The 16,891-nt window shown below is 50.6% G+C and overlaps 1 protein-coding gene across 2 annotated transcripts in view; it reads left to right on the forward strand.

The window, feature by feature from the left end:
• IGFBP2 (insulin like growth factor binding protein 2) overlaps nt 1-14,645 on the forward strand; it is a 31,668-nt gene extending 17,023 nt beyond the window's left edge. For both annotated transcript variants that reach the window (XM_016950458.3, XM_516234.8), the window contains exons 2-4: nt 10,756-10,985; nt 12,057-12,197; nt 14,149-14,645. In XM_016950458.3, coding sequence (XP_016805947.1) covers nt 10,812-10,985; nt 12,057-12,197; nt 14,149-14,313 — 480 coding nt within the window. In that variant the 5' untranslated portion in view covers nt 10,756-10,811 and the 3' untranslated portion in view covers nt 14,314-14,645. The remainder of the gene's footprint in view (nt 1-10,755; nt 10,986-12,056; nt 12,198-14,148) is intronic.
• Nucleotides 14,646-16,891: the final 2,246 nt, after the last annotated feature.

The following is a 16,891-nucleotide window of genomic DNA, read 5'->3' on the forward strand; positions in this document are numbered from 1 at the left end:
AGGGAGGCTCTGGAGAGGCTGTGCTGTTTCTGCTCACTCGGGGGGAGCCCGCGATGAGATGGCAGCATGAGGGCATACTCTAGAAACCTCCATGACGCCTGGCCAGGAGAGGCCCCTCTGCATGTATCCAAGCAAGCATATGTGTCTGTTTACAAACCCATGAGTGGATGAGCTTACAAGGCTGTGTCTCTGCAAAGCTTGTACCCGAGACCACCTCTCTTGAAAAGAAGAGGCATTGTTCTCTCCTCACCAGGAAGTTCTTCAGGAAACAGACAGAACAGAGAGAATCACAAAGGCATGGGGGCCTGGCAATGCCAGAGCTTGAGAGGAGAGGTATCATTCAACATACAGATTCCTTAGTCCTTGCCTCTGACTTTCTGGGGCTGGGGTCCAGGGCTCTTATTTTTAGCAAGCTCATCAGATGATTTCGGATGAAGAGCTATGTTTGGGAACTTCTGACCGGGTCTAATTCCCTGAATTTACAGATGAGTACACTGACACCTGCACAAGTTGAACACCCTGCTTAGCATCACTCAGAATCCCAGGGGTGGTGGTGAAGTCAGGATTGAACCTCAGTCCTTCCTCCCACACTGGGACTGCTTGGCCAAGGCTTCGAACCCAAAAGCTGGTGCTCCAAAGGAAATCCAAAAAGAGTTTGCAGAGTGGTTTGACGTGGAGGGGATTCATCTGCCAGGTGGGGGCTCTCTGCCCTCCCTTGGTGGTGCATCATCTCCTGTAGGTGTTTTGTCACCGTGGAAGGGCAGTAGCCTGTGCCTTTTGGGCTTGCCACTCAACAGAGGTCACTGAGCTCTTCCGCACTCAGCTGGGTGATTGGCCTGTGGTAGCTGCAGGTGGAGGGAGATGATTCTCAGAAGAGAAAGGCCAGTTCTTGCAGTCGTGTGATCTTATAACCTAGGGGACTTGTGGATCTGAAACATCTGAGAAGGCTGTTTGCAGTTATTTACTACCACAAAGGAAACTGGGAGAGGAGGGACCACCTGTTGGAAAACCACGCTCAGAAGTGACTGGTCTGTTGCTGAAGGATGGAAGGATGTCAGGTGTTGCATGGCTGGCTCCCTTGCAGGAAGGAAGGGCTCAGGGGGTGAGAAGGAATAGGAAGGGAGTTTACAATGAATGAAGCTGGGTGTCCTCAGGAGATAGATGGACCAGTTGGGGGGATGTCATTAACTAAGCTGGAATGTGTCCTGAGTGCCAGCCTATACCACGACAGACATCTGTGCACACTATTCAGAATTCCAGTGTGAGCCCTCTGACCTTTTGAAAAAAAAAGTCAGGGGAAGACACATAAACAGTGTCACTCACCCACAAAGTCTCAGGACCTCAGGTTAAACTTTAGCTAAAGAAGTAACAAATAGAACCCCCATTTTACCTTCCTCTTTCCTAACTTCTGCCTCCCTCCCTACCACCAGCATGGCCTGAATTACTAATCCCAGCCTGTTGGTGGGCTGTGCTGTTGAACATAGTGGCCACATGCTAGATGGAGTTTGGTGACCACCATCAGCCATCCAAAGAGGACTGGCTTCAAATTCTCTCCAACAAAGGCTGTTTCTTGTATGTGCTGGCGTGTTTATGAGCCCTGTCTCAACTGAGCATGCGTGGTGATTATGAGCTACTGCCTGGCCTCCTTCCCTTTGTCCCTCCCGCTAAATTCTCTAAACAAAGTTAAAGTAATTTAGGCAAATTCATTCTTGCTTAAGGACTTCTATTAAATGGCAGAGAGCTTTGATATTTAGCAATGTATAAAATTTGTACAATCAAAACCAAGCTTTAGATGAAATATGCAATAGATCATATTGCAGAACTCTCTCATGACTCATTTTTTCCATGCATTTGGCCATTCTACAAATCAGACATTACCTAGCCTTCCCCTCACATGGCAGATATAACTTTTATTTACCCATTCAAGAAATTGATTGTTCACACATTTCTTTTTCTTTGAGACAAGGTCTTGCTTTGTCGCCCAGGCTGGAGTGCAGTGGTGTAATCTTGGCTCACTGCAAGAAGTGAACTCCGCCTGCTGGGTTCAAGCGATTCTTGTGCCTCAGCCTCTCAAGTAGCTGGGACCTCAGGCATGTGCCACCACACCCAGCTAATTTTTGTATTTTTGGTAGAGACAGGTTTTTGCTATGTTGGCCAGGCTGGTCTTGAACTCCTGGCCTCAAATGACCCGCCCACCTCAGCCTCCCAAAGTGCTGGGATTACAGGCATGAGCCACCGTGACTGGCCACCACACATTTTTTTTCTAAAGCTTGGTTTTGGCCACAGTGAGAGTTTCTTGGGCTGTCAGGAGTAAAAATACCATGTCTTGTTTAACAGCAGCCATCATTTTAGCAGAATTTTTTTTTTTTTTTTTTTTTTTTTTTTTTTTTTTTTGAGACTGAGCTTTGCTCTTGTTGCCCAGGCTGGAGCACAATGGCGCAATCTTGGCTCACTGCAACCTCCGCTTCCCGGGTTCAAGCGATTCTCCTGCCTCAGCCTCCTGAGTAGCTGAGATTACAGGTATGCGCCACCATGCCTGGCTAATTTTTATGTATTTTTAGTAGAGACGGGGTTACTCCATGTTGGTCAGACTGGTCTCGAACTCCTGACCTCAGGTGATCTGCCCGCCTCGGCCTCCCAAAACGCTGGGATTACAGGCGTGAGCCACCGCGCCCCGCCCCTTAGCAGAATTGTTAATATCATTTTTCAGACTTGAGAAATTAGAGCTCAGAGAGGTTAAAGGTTCTGACTCGTGAGTGAATCTCAAGGGGCAGCGCTGGCATTCAGGGTTCTTGACTGCTGGGTTCATTGCTCATTCCAGTTTGTTAATGAATCGTCCACTGCTATGGATATTAATGGAGTCGTCTAGAGAGCGGGGGAGGAGGATGGTGGTTAGTATTTATTCTGTTGCCCAACATATGTCAAGGCTAAGTGCCTTTTGGGAGAAATTAACAAAGACGGAGCCATGTGAGTTTTCTGCCCAGCTAGGGTGGAACCAGGAAGCTGCGGCCAGCCTTCATTCCCCTGGCCCATTACTCAGAATTAACTCTTGAAAGGCTTGGACTGCTATTACCTGTTGCAAGAGGTGAGTTCATTGGAGGAATGATAAGTTCAGGGTTGGCCTAGATCATCTCTGTGGTACTCCTCTTTCCCAACCCTGCTCTTAGATTTTAAGATAATCATGAGATAGGAGGAGAAGGCTGGAAAATGGTAAGTCTTTCTTCAGAATAAAGAAAAGAATAAAGAAGAGAGACACATGAGCTGTTAGGAAGATGTGATTGTTCTAGGTAGGGAAAAGGTCTTGTTTCCTCACCAGGTCTGGATAAGGACCGGGGCCACACACTCTGAGGTGGAAGGACCAGGGAGGTGCTTTTAGATTCTTGGGGCTTAGTTTCCTAAGAAAGCTTTTTAAGGTCTCCCTTAGATCAGGAATCACCAATTTCCAAATAGAGCACTGAGGTCAGAACATTGTGCTAGGAGAAAATGAGACTTTATGGGAGTCCGTTTCTATCAAACACAAGAGTTTGATTTGTTGAGTAAGATCATTGATGCAACAAACAGGATTACATTGGAAAAATGAGCTGTGCCAAAATTAGGTCTGAAAACCTGGGTATGAATGCATAGAAGTGAACAATAAAGGCTCTTTCTCTTGGGCTGTCAGCTTCCAGCTGCTCTCCTTGGCTAAATTAGTAAGGGTGGGCCAAAAGACAATGTAGGGACCCCATGATAATTGTGAAGAATGGCAGAGAGGTTGTGTTTGCTCCTGTGAATTCAAATGGTAGTCCATCTGGGCTCAGGTTTGCCATCTGTAAAATGGGACAACGATCCATTTCTTTTCATCCCATCTGGCTTCCTCATCTCCAGCTCTCCTCTAGGGGTCTTAGGTAGAAAGGTGTGGCAGTCTACCCAAGGCAGGGGTGGGAGTTCTCCCCTGCCCTTCAAGCCCCCGACTAATGGCTCTGGGGTTGTCTGTCATCTCCCTGACTTCTCTTTGGAAAAGCTTGACCTTCTATATGTGAAATCCCTTGCTTCTGTGTTGACCCATTTCCCTAGGTGCTATGTAGGGAAGAAGAGCTAATGCTTACTAATCTACAGAGAAAGTCTCTTCAGGGGCCTTGGAGGTTTCTATCAACCATTTCTAAGCCCATGAGCCTTTTCCATTGATGTCATTTGGGGTTGCTAAGAACCATTTCTTATAGTGACCTTTGCACCATAGCCCATGGAGTTGCATACATAAGTGGTTGCTTAATAAATATTATTCTGAACTTAACTCTCTTAGGCAGAAAAAAAATACAACTTGGTATTTTTGTTCTGAGGGCAAATTCCATCTCTAGCTGGAGTTCGACATCTGGAATGTTTTCCTGTGGATTGTTCTTGCAGCCTATAAGAGGATATATGGGAAGAACTTGGTAACGTGTGATGATGCCCTTGTCTGACTGAGGGGAGGAGGGGCGCTATGTGGGTACTTCCCTGGTAGGCAGGAAATGGAAGTGGCTAAGAGCTAACCCCATGTGTGCCTACTGTGTGCCAGGCCCTCTCTGTAGATGCAGGCAGCATCTCTTTGGATCCTCCCAGTTGCCCATAGGAGGTGCATACTGTTTGTCCTTTTACAGATGAACAATGGAAGCACAGAGAGCTTAAGAAACTTGTCTGGTGCTGCACAGCTCAGTAGTAAAAGCTTGAATTCCAACTCAGGCAGTTAGATATTTTGGGGTTTGAATCTCTTTGGCTGGGAACAGTAACAAGGAATGCAGGCTTTTCTCAGCCTACAATGCTTTCTGATCTCTGCCTGGTCAACTCTTTCATTTCCCTTCCCTGGGCTTCTACTTCAAGATGTAGAGTTCAGATCTGGCTACGGGATTTGAGTCCAGAAGCCTGTTCCTGAGAAAGAAACAGATGCTGATGCATGGTCTTGTTAAACCATCTTTAAAAGACCTTGCATCAGCAAACCAGGCCTATGGATTTCTTCATCTTATTGGCATGTTCGTTGGCACTGCTGAGATCAATAAAGAAATGGAATGAAACATACCCTTGAATCCAGGTGGCCTCTGTGAGGGTGGACAAACTTGACCTTCACCTCAGAGAGTTTGGGACATCTCAGGGCAGGAAATCAACTTTGTCCTCCTGGAGGAACACTGCCAAGTTGACCCCAGCCTCCTGGGACCTGGAGCCAGGGTTGCATATGACATCTGTGGGCCCTGGACACTGCCTCTGTGGGCCCTTCTATAAAAACATATATTTTTAAAATTTAAAAATTATTATTTTTCATTTTTGAGACAGGGGCTCACTCTGTCACCCAGGCTGGAGTGCAGTGGCATGATCATGGCTCACTGCAGCCTCTAACCCCTGGGCTCAAGTAATTTCCCACCTTAGCCTCCCAGGTAGCTGGGACCACAGGTGTGCATCACCATGCCTGGCTATTTTTTTATTTTTAGCAGAGACAAGGTGATATAGTTAGGCTTTGTGTCGCCACCCAAATGTCATCTTGAATTGTAATCCCCATAATCCCCAGGTGTTGATGGAGAGATCAGGTGGAGGTAACTGAATCATGGGGGTGGGTCCCCCATGTTGTTCTCGTGATAGCGAGTGAGTTCTCATGAGATCTGATGGTTTTATAAGGGGCTCTTCCCCGCTTTGCCTGGCACTTCTTCCTGCCACCTTGTGAAGAAGGTGCCTTGCTTCCCGGACCTTTGGCTTCTACTACGATTGTGAGTTTCCTGAGGCCTCCCCAGCCATGCTGAACTGTGAGTCAATTAAAGCTCTTTCCTTTATAAATTACCCGGTCTCAGGCAGTTTTTTATAGCAGTGTGAAAATGGACTAATACAGTCAGGCGTGGTGGCTCATGCCTATAATCCCAGCACTTTGGGAGACCGAGATGGGCCTCCTGTGGCAAGGAGTTCAAGACCAGCCTGGCCAACATGGTGAAATCCTGTCTGTACTAAAAATACAAATATTAACCAGGCGTGGTGACGCATGCCTGTAGTTCCAGCTACTCGAGAAGCTGAGGCAGGAGAATTGCTCAAACCCAGGAGGCGGAGGTTGCAGTGAGCCAAGATCGTGCCACTGTACTCCAGCCTGGGTGACAGAGCGAGACTCTGTCTCAAAAAACAAAAAAAAAAATCAAAAAAACATATTTTATAACTTGTTTAATAAATGCAAATGTATTACTATTATATATTAAGACTTTTTAACCTAAAAGTTATTTTTTTTTTCTGATGTTAATAGAAATAAAAATATGTCCTAGGCACTGTGCCTCCAGAGCCTAATGGACAAGTTGGCCCTGCCTGGTGCCTTCAGGCCCAAATGCACATTTATCTGTGTGTGCCCCTCTCCTTTTTCAAATGTGTTTCCAGAGATTGCAGAGGGCCTTCTTCTGAGGATTAATGTTGGATTGACCTCTGGGACGCAGCCAAGGGATGGTTCTTTGGCCACTGTCTGTGGTACAAGAGGGCTTCGTGAAGAGGGGGAGCTGCAGGCTGAAAGTCCTCTAGGAAGCCCAGGGAAGATCCTGTGCCCTGCCCCCAAGAAACTGTGGACTACTGTGGCTGCAGATGGAAGGGTAGCGGAGGGGTCTTAGCTGTGGATGCGGAATATAGTGGAGCTAGATTTGCTTTATATGGGGCCTGGAGCCATTTCAGCAATGGGCTATCAACTTACAGGTCTTGGGCTAAAAGCCTGACTCCAGAAGAGTGATTCTTACCCTGGGCAGTTTTGCCTCTCCGGGGCCATTTGGCAACGAATGAAGACACATTTTTTTGTTGTTCCAACCTGGGGAGGGTGCTACTGGTTTCTGGTGGGTAGAGGCCAGGAATGCTGCCCAACATCTGGAGTACACTGGATGTTCCAGGCATTGAGTTCGGGTGAGTGGATCCTTCCCAGAAGCTCCTGGATAGAGCTACACATGAGCTGCCTTTCCCGTCTCCAACCAGACAACGTGTTGTTATACCATAATAGAGACTGTCTGCCTTCACCCAAGCCACTTCCCAAGAGGGCAGAGCCAGGTGAGCCTCTGAGCATCACAGACTTCATGTCCACAGATTGGAGAGTTCCAGAAATGGTGGCAGGGTGCAGTACCAGCAGACTCCCAGAGCTCCTGTCTTCTCTAACACCCTGTGAGCAGAATGCGGTGTCGAGGTCTCCAGAAACCCTTTCTGCCTCTGTGGGCACAAAGCTGGGTAGGGTGCGGTAAGCAGGGTGATGCCAAGGGTGATCTCAGGTACCAAGGGTTCGGGTGAGGGCGAACTGGAGGTTCCCACTTCATTTTGTCTTTCTCATTTTGATCCTGAGTAGCTGGGATGGAGGCAAAGGGCTCTTCTCTATGTTCCAATGCAGGTGGTGGAAGTGGGGAGACTTTCTAGGTACTTTGCTCTCCTCCTGTGTTTTTGGTGTCTGCAGAGGGCAGGGGCAGGGAGCTTGAGATGGTCCCACTCAGATCTGGGGACAGAGAGGCCTGTCTGGGAAGGGCAGCAGGGCGGAGGCGGGGAGGCTGGGGATGAGTGCGTGTGCTGCATGGCATCTGTGTGCTGCGTTAGAGGTCAGTGTTGAGATGGAAAGTTGACTGAACCTGATCTCTTCTGTTTGTTGTCCAGGTTTGTCTGATCTCAGACTTTCCCCGGCCTTTCTCTTTCACCCTTTTGTTTCTGACCTCTGGGGTCCATCTGAAGAGGGAAGGGGGGCTCTTCTAGGAGGGTGTGGACCTGGTGGCGCTGAAGAAATCTGCCGCACGGTGGGGTGACTCAGTGTCCCTGTTCTTGGGAACCTGGCAGGCAGCTGAGCAGGGGGACTCACTCAGCCTGCCTCTCTGGGTCCCTGGGTGTCTGCTGCTCTCCATGTGGAGGAGCACAGAGGGCAGGGCAGGATGGATGAGGAAAGCTGTGGGCTGGTGCCTAGGTCTGATTAGACATGGTGGAGCAGGACTCCAACCTAGCCTGGAGGCGCACGCTAAATCGGCCTTTTCCTGCCAGTGGTGCTGGGCTGCCGGGCTGCTGGAACAATTTAATCTGTGCTGGCTTCATTTATGGTACAACCCAGGCTCCTCAGAGCCCCTGTGGGAATAACCATTCTAAATAAAATAATTTTCCAGGTTTCAGGTTTATACATTTAACATTTCAATTTTTTTTTTCTGAAGTTCAACAATTTTGGATAAAAGTCTTTTAAAATGATGAATAGGTAGAATTTTAATTCCCTCCCCTTTTTGATGTCCCAAGATCATCGTCATCAACGTAATTCTTGTTTTGGGCTGTAAGACATGGAAATCCCCAGGGTTCATTGAGGGGTGTGGCATTCATTGTTTGCCACACACAAAATGTACCCGGAGTTTGCATGTTTTGTTTTCTTAGTGTCCTCTTTCCTCTCTGCCATTTGATCCTTCTTGCTACTGTCCACATGCATTCCTTCTTTGTCCCTTCAATTTTGTTGACTTTCTTCTGCGGTGGCCTTGGAAACCAGACATCCAGAAGCCAGGCTTCCTGGAGCAGCACTGTTGTGAACTGTCTCGAGGCTCCTCACGAGATGATTCTCCCCTCATCTTGAGTGGAAAGTGCCAACATTTGAACATGCTCAGCCGTGGTAACAGCTATTAGGACAGAGCTTATTTTCCTTGGTTTCCCTGTTCTTGGTTGGATTCCATGCTGCTGAAGTAGTGGATAACTGGGGCATTCGTCATTGTCATCATCATCAGCGTAATAACCAGCAGCAACATGGATATAGAATTTCTGTGCTCCAGGTCGTCTTTTATTTATTTATTTATTTATTTATTTATTTTTGAGGCAGTGTCTTGCTCTGTCGCCCAGGCTGGAGTACAATGGTGCGATCTCAGCTCACTGCAACCTCCACCTCCTGGGTTCAAGCAATTGTCCTATGTCACCCTTCTGAGTAGCTGGGATTACAGGTGTGTGCCACCACACCCAGCTAATTTTTTTGTATTTTTAGCAGAGATGGGGTTTCACCATGTTGGCCAGGCTGGTCTTGAATTCCTGACCTCAAGTGATCCACATGCCTCAGCCTCCCAAAGTGCTGGGATTATAGGCGTGAGCCACCGTACCCGGCCTAAGTCATCTTTTAACTGCTTTTCTTTCGGCATACTCTCAACAGCTCTATGAAGAAAGAACTGTTATTATCCAGCAACTTACAGTTAAGAAAGTAGAGGCACAGAGAGGGTCTGTGTGGGGAGAACACGTGCAGCTGATATAGAAAATGGCAGAGCTGGGATTTAACCCGGCTACACCCCTTTAACCAGAGCTGCTACCCTGGGGATGGCGTGCTGGCTTCTAAAGGAAGCTGCTGCATGGCAAGTGAAGACTGACTAGTTCTCAGGCTTGGAGGGAGGGGAAAGGACAGGGACAGACCCCCACCAAATGTTCCGTATGCTGGGGCCTATGCTGGGCACGCCTTGACAGCAGGTGCTGCTGGAGTGCCAGCACCCGGTGCTGTCCCTGGCATGGAAGAGGTGCCCCCTCCCTTAGTTGGCGAGTGAGTGAATACTCTTGTATAGAGTTACTCTAAGAATTATCCATTTGTGTTCTAAGGGCTGTAAGTTTTTGAAGGTGCATTAATGGGGAAGAAAAAATGTGCAAGATTGGTTGAAAAACACCCCTCTGCACCCACCCAGATCTTGTTGGGACCTGCAGGAGAGCAGCTCTGGGTGGGATGGTCTGGGGCTGTTTGCCGTGTCTCCAAGGGGTTGGGGCTGGGGCTGGGCGGTGTGAGGCCCTGCCCTTCTGGAGCTTGCTGGGGCTTGTCTCCTGGTTACAGCTCTGCCGTGCGATTCAGATCCTCTCTGCCTCCTTTGGCTGGACGTGCCTCAGCCAGAGTGAGACTGTGGCAGGCTGGAGCAGTTTTCAAGGCCTCCTTCACCTAGGCTGTGCATACAAAAGGTTGAAGAAAGTATAAGGAGACTTAATGGACGCTTGTTGGACAGACATCACGAAGCTTCATGCCCTGCAGTAAGCTGAAGCTATGAAGTCGAAGGAGTCATAGTTCCTGTTCTTGGGGCTCTCAGTATAATGGGGTTGGGGTGGGCTGCACAGACAGACTTGGGAACGAGGGAATGTCAGTGTGGCAGAGCTGTAGCTGCCTCGGAGCAGCACTATGGGACCTTAGGCAGGGCCAGGTGGGCAGGTACAAAGTGACAGCAGGGGGATGCTGGGACCAGGTTCTGGGTGGCGACGTGGCCTTCCACCTTCTCACTCCTTTGCCATACATGCTGGAGCCCGGTGATGTCTGTGGCACGAGTTTTAAAAAACTCAACTAGTTGGTGCTCTTCCAGACCACAAATGAAGAACTTTAAACTGGGGGTTATAGTGGGAGAATTTGGGGGGGTCCCAGAAAGGACTTAAACCTATTCCATGGTCAGGGCCTTTCAAATGCATTCATCCCTCTGTGTGCCTCTGTTCTGCCCCAGCCTTGTAAGAGGGTCCCTGTCATTCTTCTAGAGCCAGACAGCCTGATTTCAAATCCTGAATCCATCGCTTTTCAGATTTGTGATCTTGGTCAAGTAACTGACCTCTGTGAGCCTCAAATTCTCCATCTCTGAAAGTTGGGGAGGGTGCTAGTAGTACCCACCTAAGAGTTAGGGTGAAGCTGAAATTGATCATCCATATAAATTTCTCAGCACGGGCCCTGACAGGCCATCAGCACTCATTAGCCGCGCGTCATCTCCACCCTCATCATCATTACGGTCCAGGTGGCTCCCGGAGGGCACGTCTCTCTGGGAAACTGGACCTGGAGCTTTTCTTCCCTTCCTCTCTTGGCAGACAATGGCGATGACCACTCAGAAGGAGGCCTGGTGGAGAACCACGTGGACAGCACCATGAACATGTTGGGCGGGGGAGGCAGTGCTGGCCGGAAGCCCCTCAAGTCGGGTATGAAGGAGCTGGCCGTGTTCCGGGAGAAGGTCACTGAGCAGCACCGGCAGATGGGCAAGGGTGGCAAACATCACCTTGGCCTGGAGGAGCCCAAGAAGCTGCGACCACCCCCTGCCAGGGTCAGTGAGGGTCAGGTCTGGTGGAAGGGGTGGGAGGACAAGGAAAGTGGGGTCTCAGCTGGAGGAGGGCATCCTAATAAGACCCTCATCTGGTGTGACCTGTAGGCAAAGCACTTTTCTTTCCACAAACATAGTTGTGGAACATAGTTAGTGACCTTTGGGGCAGTCAGGATCTCTGGCTGTGAAATAGACTGGACATGTGGTTTCTTGATGTTCTTTCCTTCTAAAACCTTCACATTTCTGTATGGTTTTGGAACATAGACACAGAAAATGAATCCCAGAGATGAAGACAGAGTCCCTAAAACTTGCTTACTCTTTTTTTTTCCTCCCCCTGAGATGGGGTCTCACTCTGTTGCCCAGGCTGGAGTGTAATGGTGCCATCACACCTCACTGCTGCCTCCAACTCCTGGGCTCAAGTGATCCTCCTTCCTCAGCCTCCTGAACAGCTGGGACTATAGGCATGCACCACACCTGGCCAATTTTGTATTTTTTGGTGGAAATGTGGGTCTCACTATGTTGTCCAGGCTGGTCTCAAACTCCTGGACTCAAGCAATCCTCCCACCTCGGCCTCCCGAAGCGCTGGGATTACAGGCGCCAGCCACTGCGCCTGGCCTGAAACTCAGTCAGTCTTGTTGCCATATGCTTCTCTCACTGAGCTACCCCTCCCCTCTTTCCTGCCCAGCTCTGCCATCTTGGGTCCTGGCCCTGGTTGGTTTTATGGAAAGAAGTGGAGCTTGGGCATGGGGTGGGGGCATAGAGACTCGAGACGGCCACTTGGATGGATATTTGGAGGCAGAGCCCATTCTGACACATGAAAGCCACGGTCACAGAACAAGGAGAGGAGTGAACATTCCCATCCATACAATTTTCTTTAGGGGCTGGGGTTGGGCACCCAACATGGCAGGGAGATCCCCGGGCAGGCTGTCAGAAGTCCCTGTGCCCCCTGCTGGCTGTGTGACCATGGGAAAGTCCCCTCCCTGTGCAGCAGCTTCTCCCTGAGCTTGTGTCTGGCGCGTGCTTCGTGGGCCTGCTGTCCTCACTTCCGGCGTCCCCTGCTGTCTGTGCGTGCAGACTCCCTGCCAACAGGAACTGGACCAGGTCCTGGAGCGGATCTCCACCATGCGCCTTCCGGATGAGCGGGGCCCTCTGGAGCACCTCTACTCCCTGCACATCCCCAACTGTGACAAGCATGGCCTGTACAACCTCAAACAGGTGAGCATGGTGCCAGCCTGGGCCGGAGCAGCTCCTCCTCAGCCCTGGGCCCCAGATGTGCCTTGTTTCTGCCCCACCCGCCTATGATCCTCTGAGGTCTGAGCTGAGTGAGAGACTCAGACTCCTGTCACCATGGGGATTGGGGTGCCAGCTGCCAGGCCGGGGAGGGTGCAGCTCTTCTCCCTGCCTCCGACGGGTGAGTTGTTGGCTCCACTTGCCCAGCCGCCCACCGGCCTCACTTGGAGTCCAGGTTGGGAGGAGACTCTTGGAGAAGGGAAGTGGCTTAAACCAAGCATCTTTGCTTTGATCGGACATTGACATCACCTGGAGCTCTTCCTGGGCCCGCCCCCAAATTGCCATGTGGTAGGTCAGGTTTACAGCTCTAACAAGCCTCAGGTGAGGCTCATAATCTGCGAGCCACACTCCCACCATCATTGATTTCAACCACTGGCCGAGTTGTCTTCATGGTTTCGAAGTATCTCAGGGAATGAAGAGTCAGGGATGGAGAAATGCCGTTGGAAAGATTCTGAAAAGCCATCTAGAACACCATTGTAAATACATTGGAGAAAATGAAGTTTAAGTAAACCACTCAGGAGCCCTTCTCCCTCCTCTTTCCACCTAATGTTCATATACATTTTAACAGTCAGTGTGCATATGCAATATTTTCCCTGTAACATACTTTTTTTTTTTTTTTTTTTTTTTTGAGACAGAGTCTCGCTCTTGTCTCCCAGGCTGGAGTGCAGTGGCGCGATCTCAGCTCACTGCAACCTCCGCCTGCCGTGTTCAAGCAATTCTCCTGCCTCAGCCTCCTGAGTAGCTGGGATTACAGGTGCCTGCCACCATGCCTGGCTAATTTTTGTATTTTTAGTAGAGATGGGGTTTACCATGTTGGCCAGGCTGGTCTTGAACTCCTAACCTCAGATGATCCACCCACCTCGACCTCCCAAAGTGCTGGGATTACGGGCATGAGCCACCACACCTGGCTGGGCATTGGGATTTTTATAAAGCTACCCTGGTGGTTCTAATGGCAGTCTGGGCTGACCTAAAGTGTGGATGTGTGAAGCCAGGACATGGGAACAGGGCTCTGCTGATGGCTTAGGGGTCTCACCTCTCCACCCCCTTCACCATCCAGGCACCTTGACCCTCTAAATATTAGTTTAGTATTAAAAGCTATTTGTGTACATGCCCCCAAATGTAAGCTGGCTAACTCCATTTGGAGCTCAGAAGAAAAAGTCTCGATCACTTCTCGTGGAAAACAGGCTGTCTGCTGCACCTTTGGGTAACTAAGGTGATTTGCAGGAGTAGTTAGCTTATGCATTAAAACAGAGACCTTGGAGTGGGAATGCCTGGCTTCCATCTCAGCTGTGCTTCTTACCAGCTGTGTGACCTTGGGCAAGTTGCTTAGCCCATCTGTGCTTCAGTTTTATCACCTGTAAACCAGGGATAATAATGGCATCTAATTCACAAAGTGGTTGTGAGGATTAAATGACTATATTTGTTAGAAACTGAACTAGCAGTGTGTCTTTTGCTCACACAGTGCCTGGCACACACTGATTTTGATTGCAACATGAGGTTTTACACCTGACGCTATGACTAAGCTTCAGTATGCTGGGTCCCCCCCACTGGATGGGACCTCCTTGAGGCTGGGGACTGAGTCTTTTCATCTTCGGGTGTCCTGAATGGCCTTGCTAATCAGAGGGGTCCCTGGGCGGGCAGCATCAGCATCACGTTGGAGCTCGCTAGCGATGCAGAATTTCCAGCTCTCCAGGGACCTACTGCATAGGAATCTGCATTTTATCAAGGTTTCCTGGCGCATATTTGAAGTTGCGAAGCTCCACCCGGCAGCGCGTGGGTAGCTGCGAGGGGTGGCTGCTCAGTGGACGCCGGGTTGAGGGACGGAAGGAAAGTTGCTGGCTGCGGGCTCCTCCATGCTCTTCTCCTCTCTCCCCAGTGCAAGATGTCTCTGAACGGGCAGCGTGGGGAGTGCTGGTGTGTGAACCCCAACACCGGGAAGCTGATCCAGGGAGCCCCCACCATCCGGGGGGACCCCGAGTGTCATCTCTTCTACAATGAGCAGCAGGAGGCTCGCGGGGTGCACACCCAGCGGATGCAGTAGACCGCAGCCAGCCGGTGCCTGGCGCCCCCGCCCCCCGCCCCTCTCCAAACACCGGCAGAAAACGGAGAGTGCTTGGGTGGTGGGTGCTGGAGGATTTTCCAGTTCTGACACACGTATTTATATTTGGAAAGAGACCAGCACCGAGCTCGGCACCTCCCCGGCCTCTCTCTTCCCAGCTGCAGATGCCACACCTGCTCCTTCTTGCTTTCCCCGGGGGAGGAAGGGGGTTGTGGTCGGGGAGCTGGGGTACAGGTTTGGGGAGGGGGAAGAGAAATTTTTATTTTTGAACCCCTGTGTCCCTTTTGCATAAGATTAAAGGAAGGAAAAGTAAAGTGTGTGTCTTTTGCCTGAGTCTTTGGGGTTTTCCAGGGAGAGATGTGGAGCCTGGCCTAGGTTGGCCTACCCGCCAGCATCCAGCTTTGCCCCTGGCTCCTAGGAAAATAGGAAAGGCCGTTTCCCATTCATGAAATGGCAATAAGAAGGAATGGGAACCTCCTGAATCCAGATCAAACCCTCCAGTGCAGCCCCAGGACTCCCAGGTGAGGCTTCTGCCCCCATGTGGCCCCTGCCTGGTGCTGTACAGGGGCAGGATGAGTCACGGGGTGGGGATCGGGGAGATGTGGAGCGTGGGTCCGGCTTCCTCCCTCCCACATTCAGATAACACTGCAGTGGGAGATAAGGAACAGGAAACGTTGGGATTGGGGTTGTCTGGCCCCTGAAATAAAGGAGGCTCCCTCCTGCCCAGGGTGAGACATTTCCACTCAGCCCCCAAAGAAAGGGAGTAGGGCTGTGGTTAACTGGCTTATTCATAAGGATGACACCACTGAGAATTCAGATGCTGCTCTCTAAGGGGCCCAAGGGATTTGGTCTCCAGACCAGCAAATATCAATTGAAACAAAGGGCTGTGAGTGTGTCAAGGTGTGCAGGCTGAGGGACTGTGGAAGGAGGCACAGAATGTGGCCTTTCTTAGCAGAGTTCCACATCAGAGCTCACCTACATCTGCCATTCTGTTCTGGCCTCTCAACTCCAGTGAATTCCAGGGGGCTTATGCACCCCCACCCCTGCCTTTGCAATGGGCCATGGGGGGAGAAAGCTCACCATTTGAGGCCCACAGTCCCTGCCCCCCTAACCTTCCTCGGTACGTGGCCCAGGGCCTGGCCTCTCCTGTCACTCCCCTCTCCTGTGGCTGGAGTCTGATCCCTTCCCACAGAGGAGGGGCTCCCTAGGGGCCTGGCCCAATCCACTACCTTCCAGACCTTCCATCTGGTGAGTGTGGGGAGGCAGAGGGATGGCAGGCCCTTTACCAGGTGTGACATAAGTGTAGCTGGAATGCAAGACAGCTTTCGGAAATGGCACAAGATGAGCTTTCTTGGAGTGCAGGAAAACCAGATCCCCAAGAATAGATGGAGCCATGCCAGGAGGGTGTGTTCTAGGCTGCACCGGGCCAAGGCCAGCACTTGGCCACAGCCCCAAAAGTATTCATTCAGCGGATCCTTGTGCATCCGTGAAACAGGCACTATTGTTAGTTACACTTTACAGATGAGGAAAAGGTCCCTAGAAGTGCCCAAACTCTCCTGCCCTGGGTCTGGGGACCCCTAACTCCAGCGTGTGGCAGCCACCCACCCCTGAGTTATACTGGCCCCGTGGATGGAAGCAGGTGAGACGCTTGGAGAGGGCCTAGAGGGCTCTGGGCACTGGATGGACCTGGGGCCTGAAGCTCAGCAGTCCCTTTATGGGGTCTGATTGTCTTTCATTCGGCGCATGCGTGCTGCAGCTGGCCCTTCCCCCTGCCCTCTGAGTTGCTGCAAAGAGCAGTCAGCCCCGGGGCTGCTGTCCCCAGGTGGAGCTGCTATCCCTGGGTGGAGCAGCCCGTGCCTGCCCTCCTGGGAAGCCTGGTGTTTCTCAACCTCGGTGAACATTTGACTCGACGGCGGCACTTAAAACAAAAACTGATGCCAGTACCTCAGCTTCAGACATTCTGATGTAACTGGTTTGCCATGGAGCCCAGGCAGGGTCTTTTTCCTTTCTTAGGTTCCATGGTGATTGTGAACCAGGGAGGGATAAGGCAAGAAAAAGGCCGGAGTCAGGACACCTGGGCTTGGATCCTTTCCCACCACTTTGTTTTCCATTGCCTGGGGCTATGCTGTCCACCTTCTCTGAGCCTGTTTTCCTCATCTGTCTATTGGGGATGTTATCAGCCTCAAATAGCAGGGTGGTATCAGCGTGAGACTAGATGTGAAGGTGCTTTGAAAACTAGGACTGTATAAAACGGGAGGGGTTACTATGGGGCCATTGTTGGGTCAGCTGTTTGCCAGACCTCACGCCCCACGGCTGCCACCTTGTCCATTCTTTGAACTTTTGCAGAGGGCTTCTGAGGATGCCACAATCTCCTTGCCCATTTCCCCTCCATTACCCTTAGTGCTCTTGTACCCAACCCTCTGAAGAGGTAGCTTTTATGGGTGAGTGGGTGAGCAGCACCTCCGCTGTGGCTCTAGCTGCAGGAACCACACTCACTGACGTGCAGTGCAACCTAGAAACCTTTGCCGAGAGGAAGCATCATTGCATCCACGTGGGAAGA

Source organism: Pan troglodytes, chromosome 13 (assembly GCF_028858775.2).
Source record: "Pan troglodytes isolate AG18354 chromosome 13, NHGRI_mPanTro3-v2.0_pri, whole genome shotgun sequence".
Classification (NCBI taxonomy): Eukaryota; Metazoa; Chordata; class Mammalia; order Primates; family Hominidae; genus Pan; species Pan troglodytes.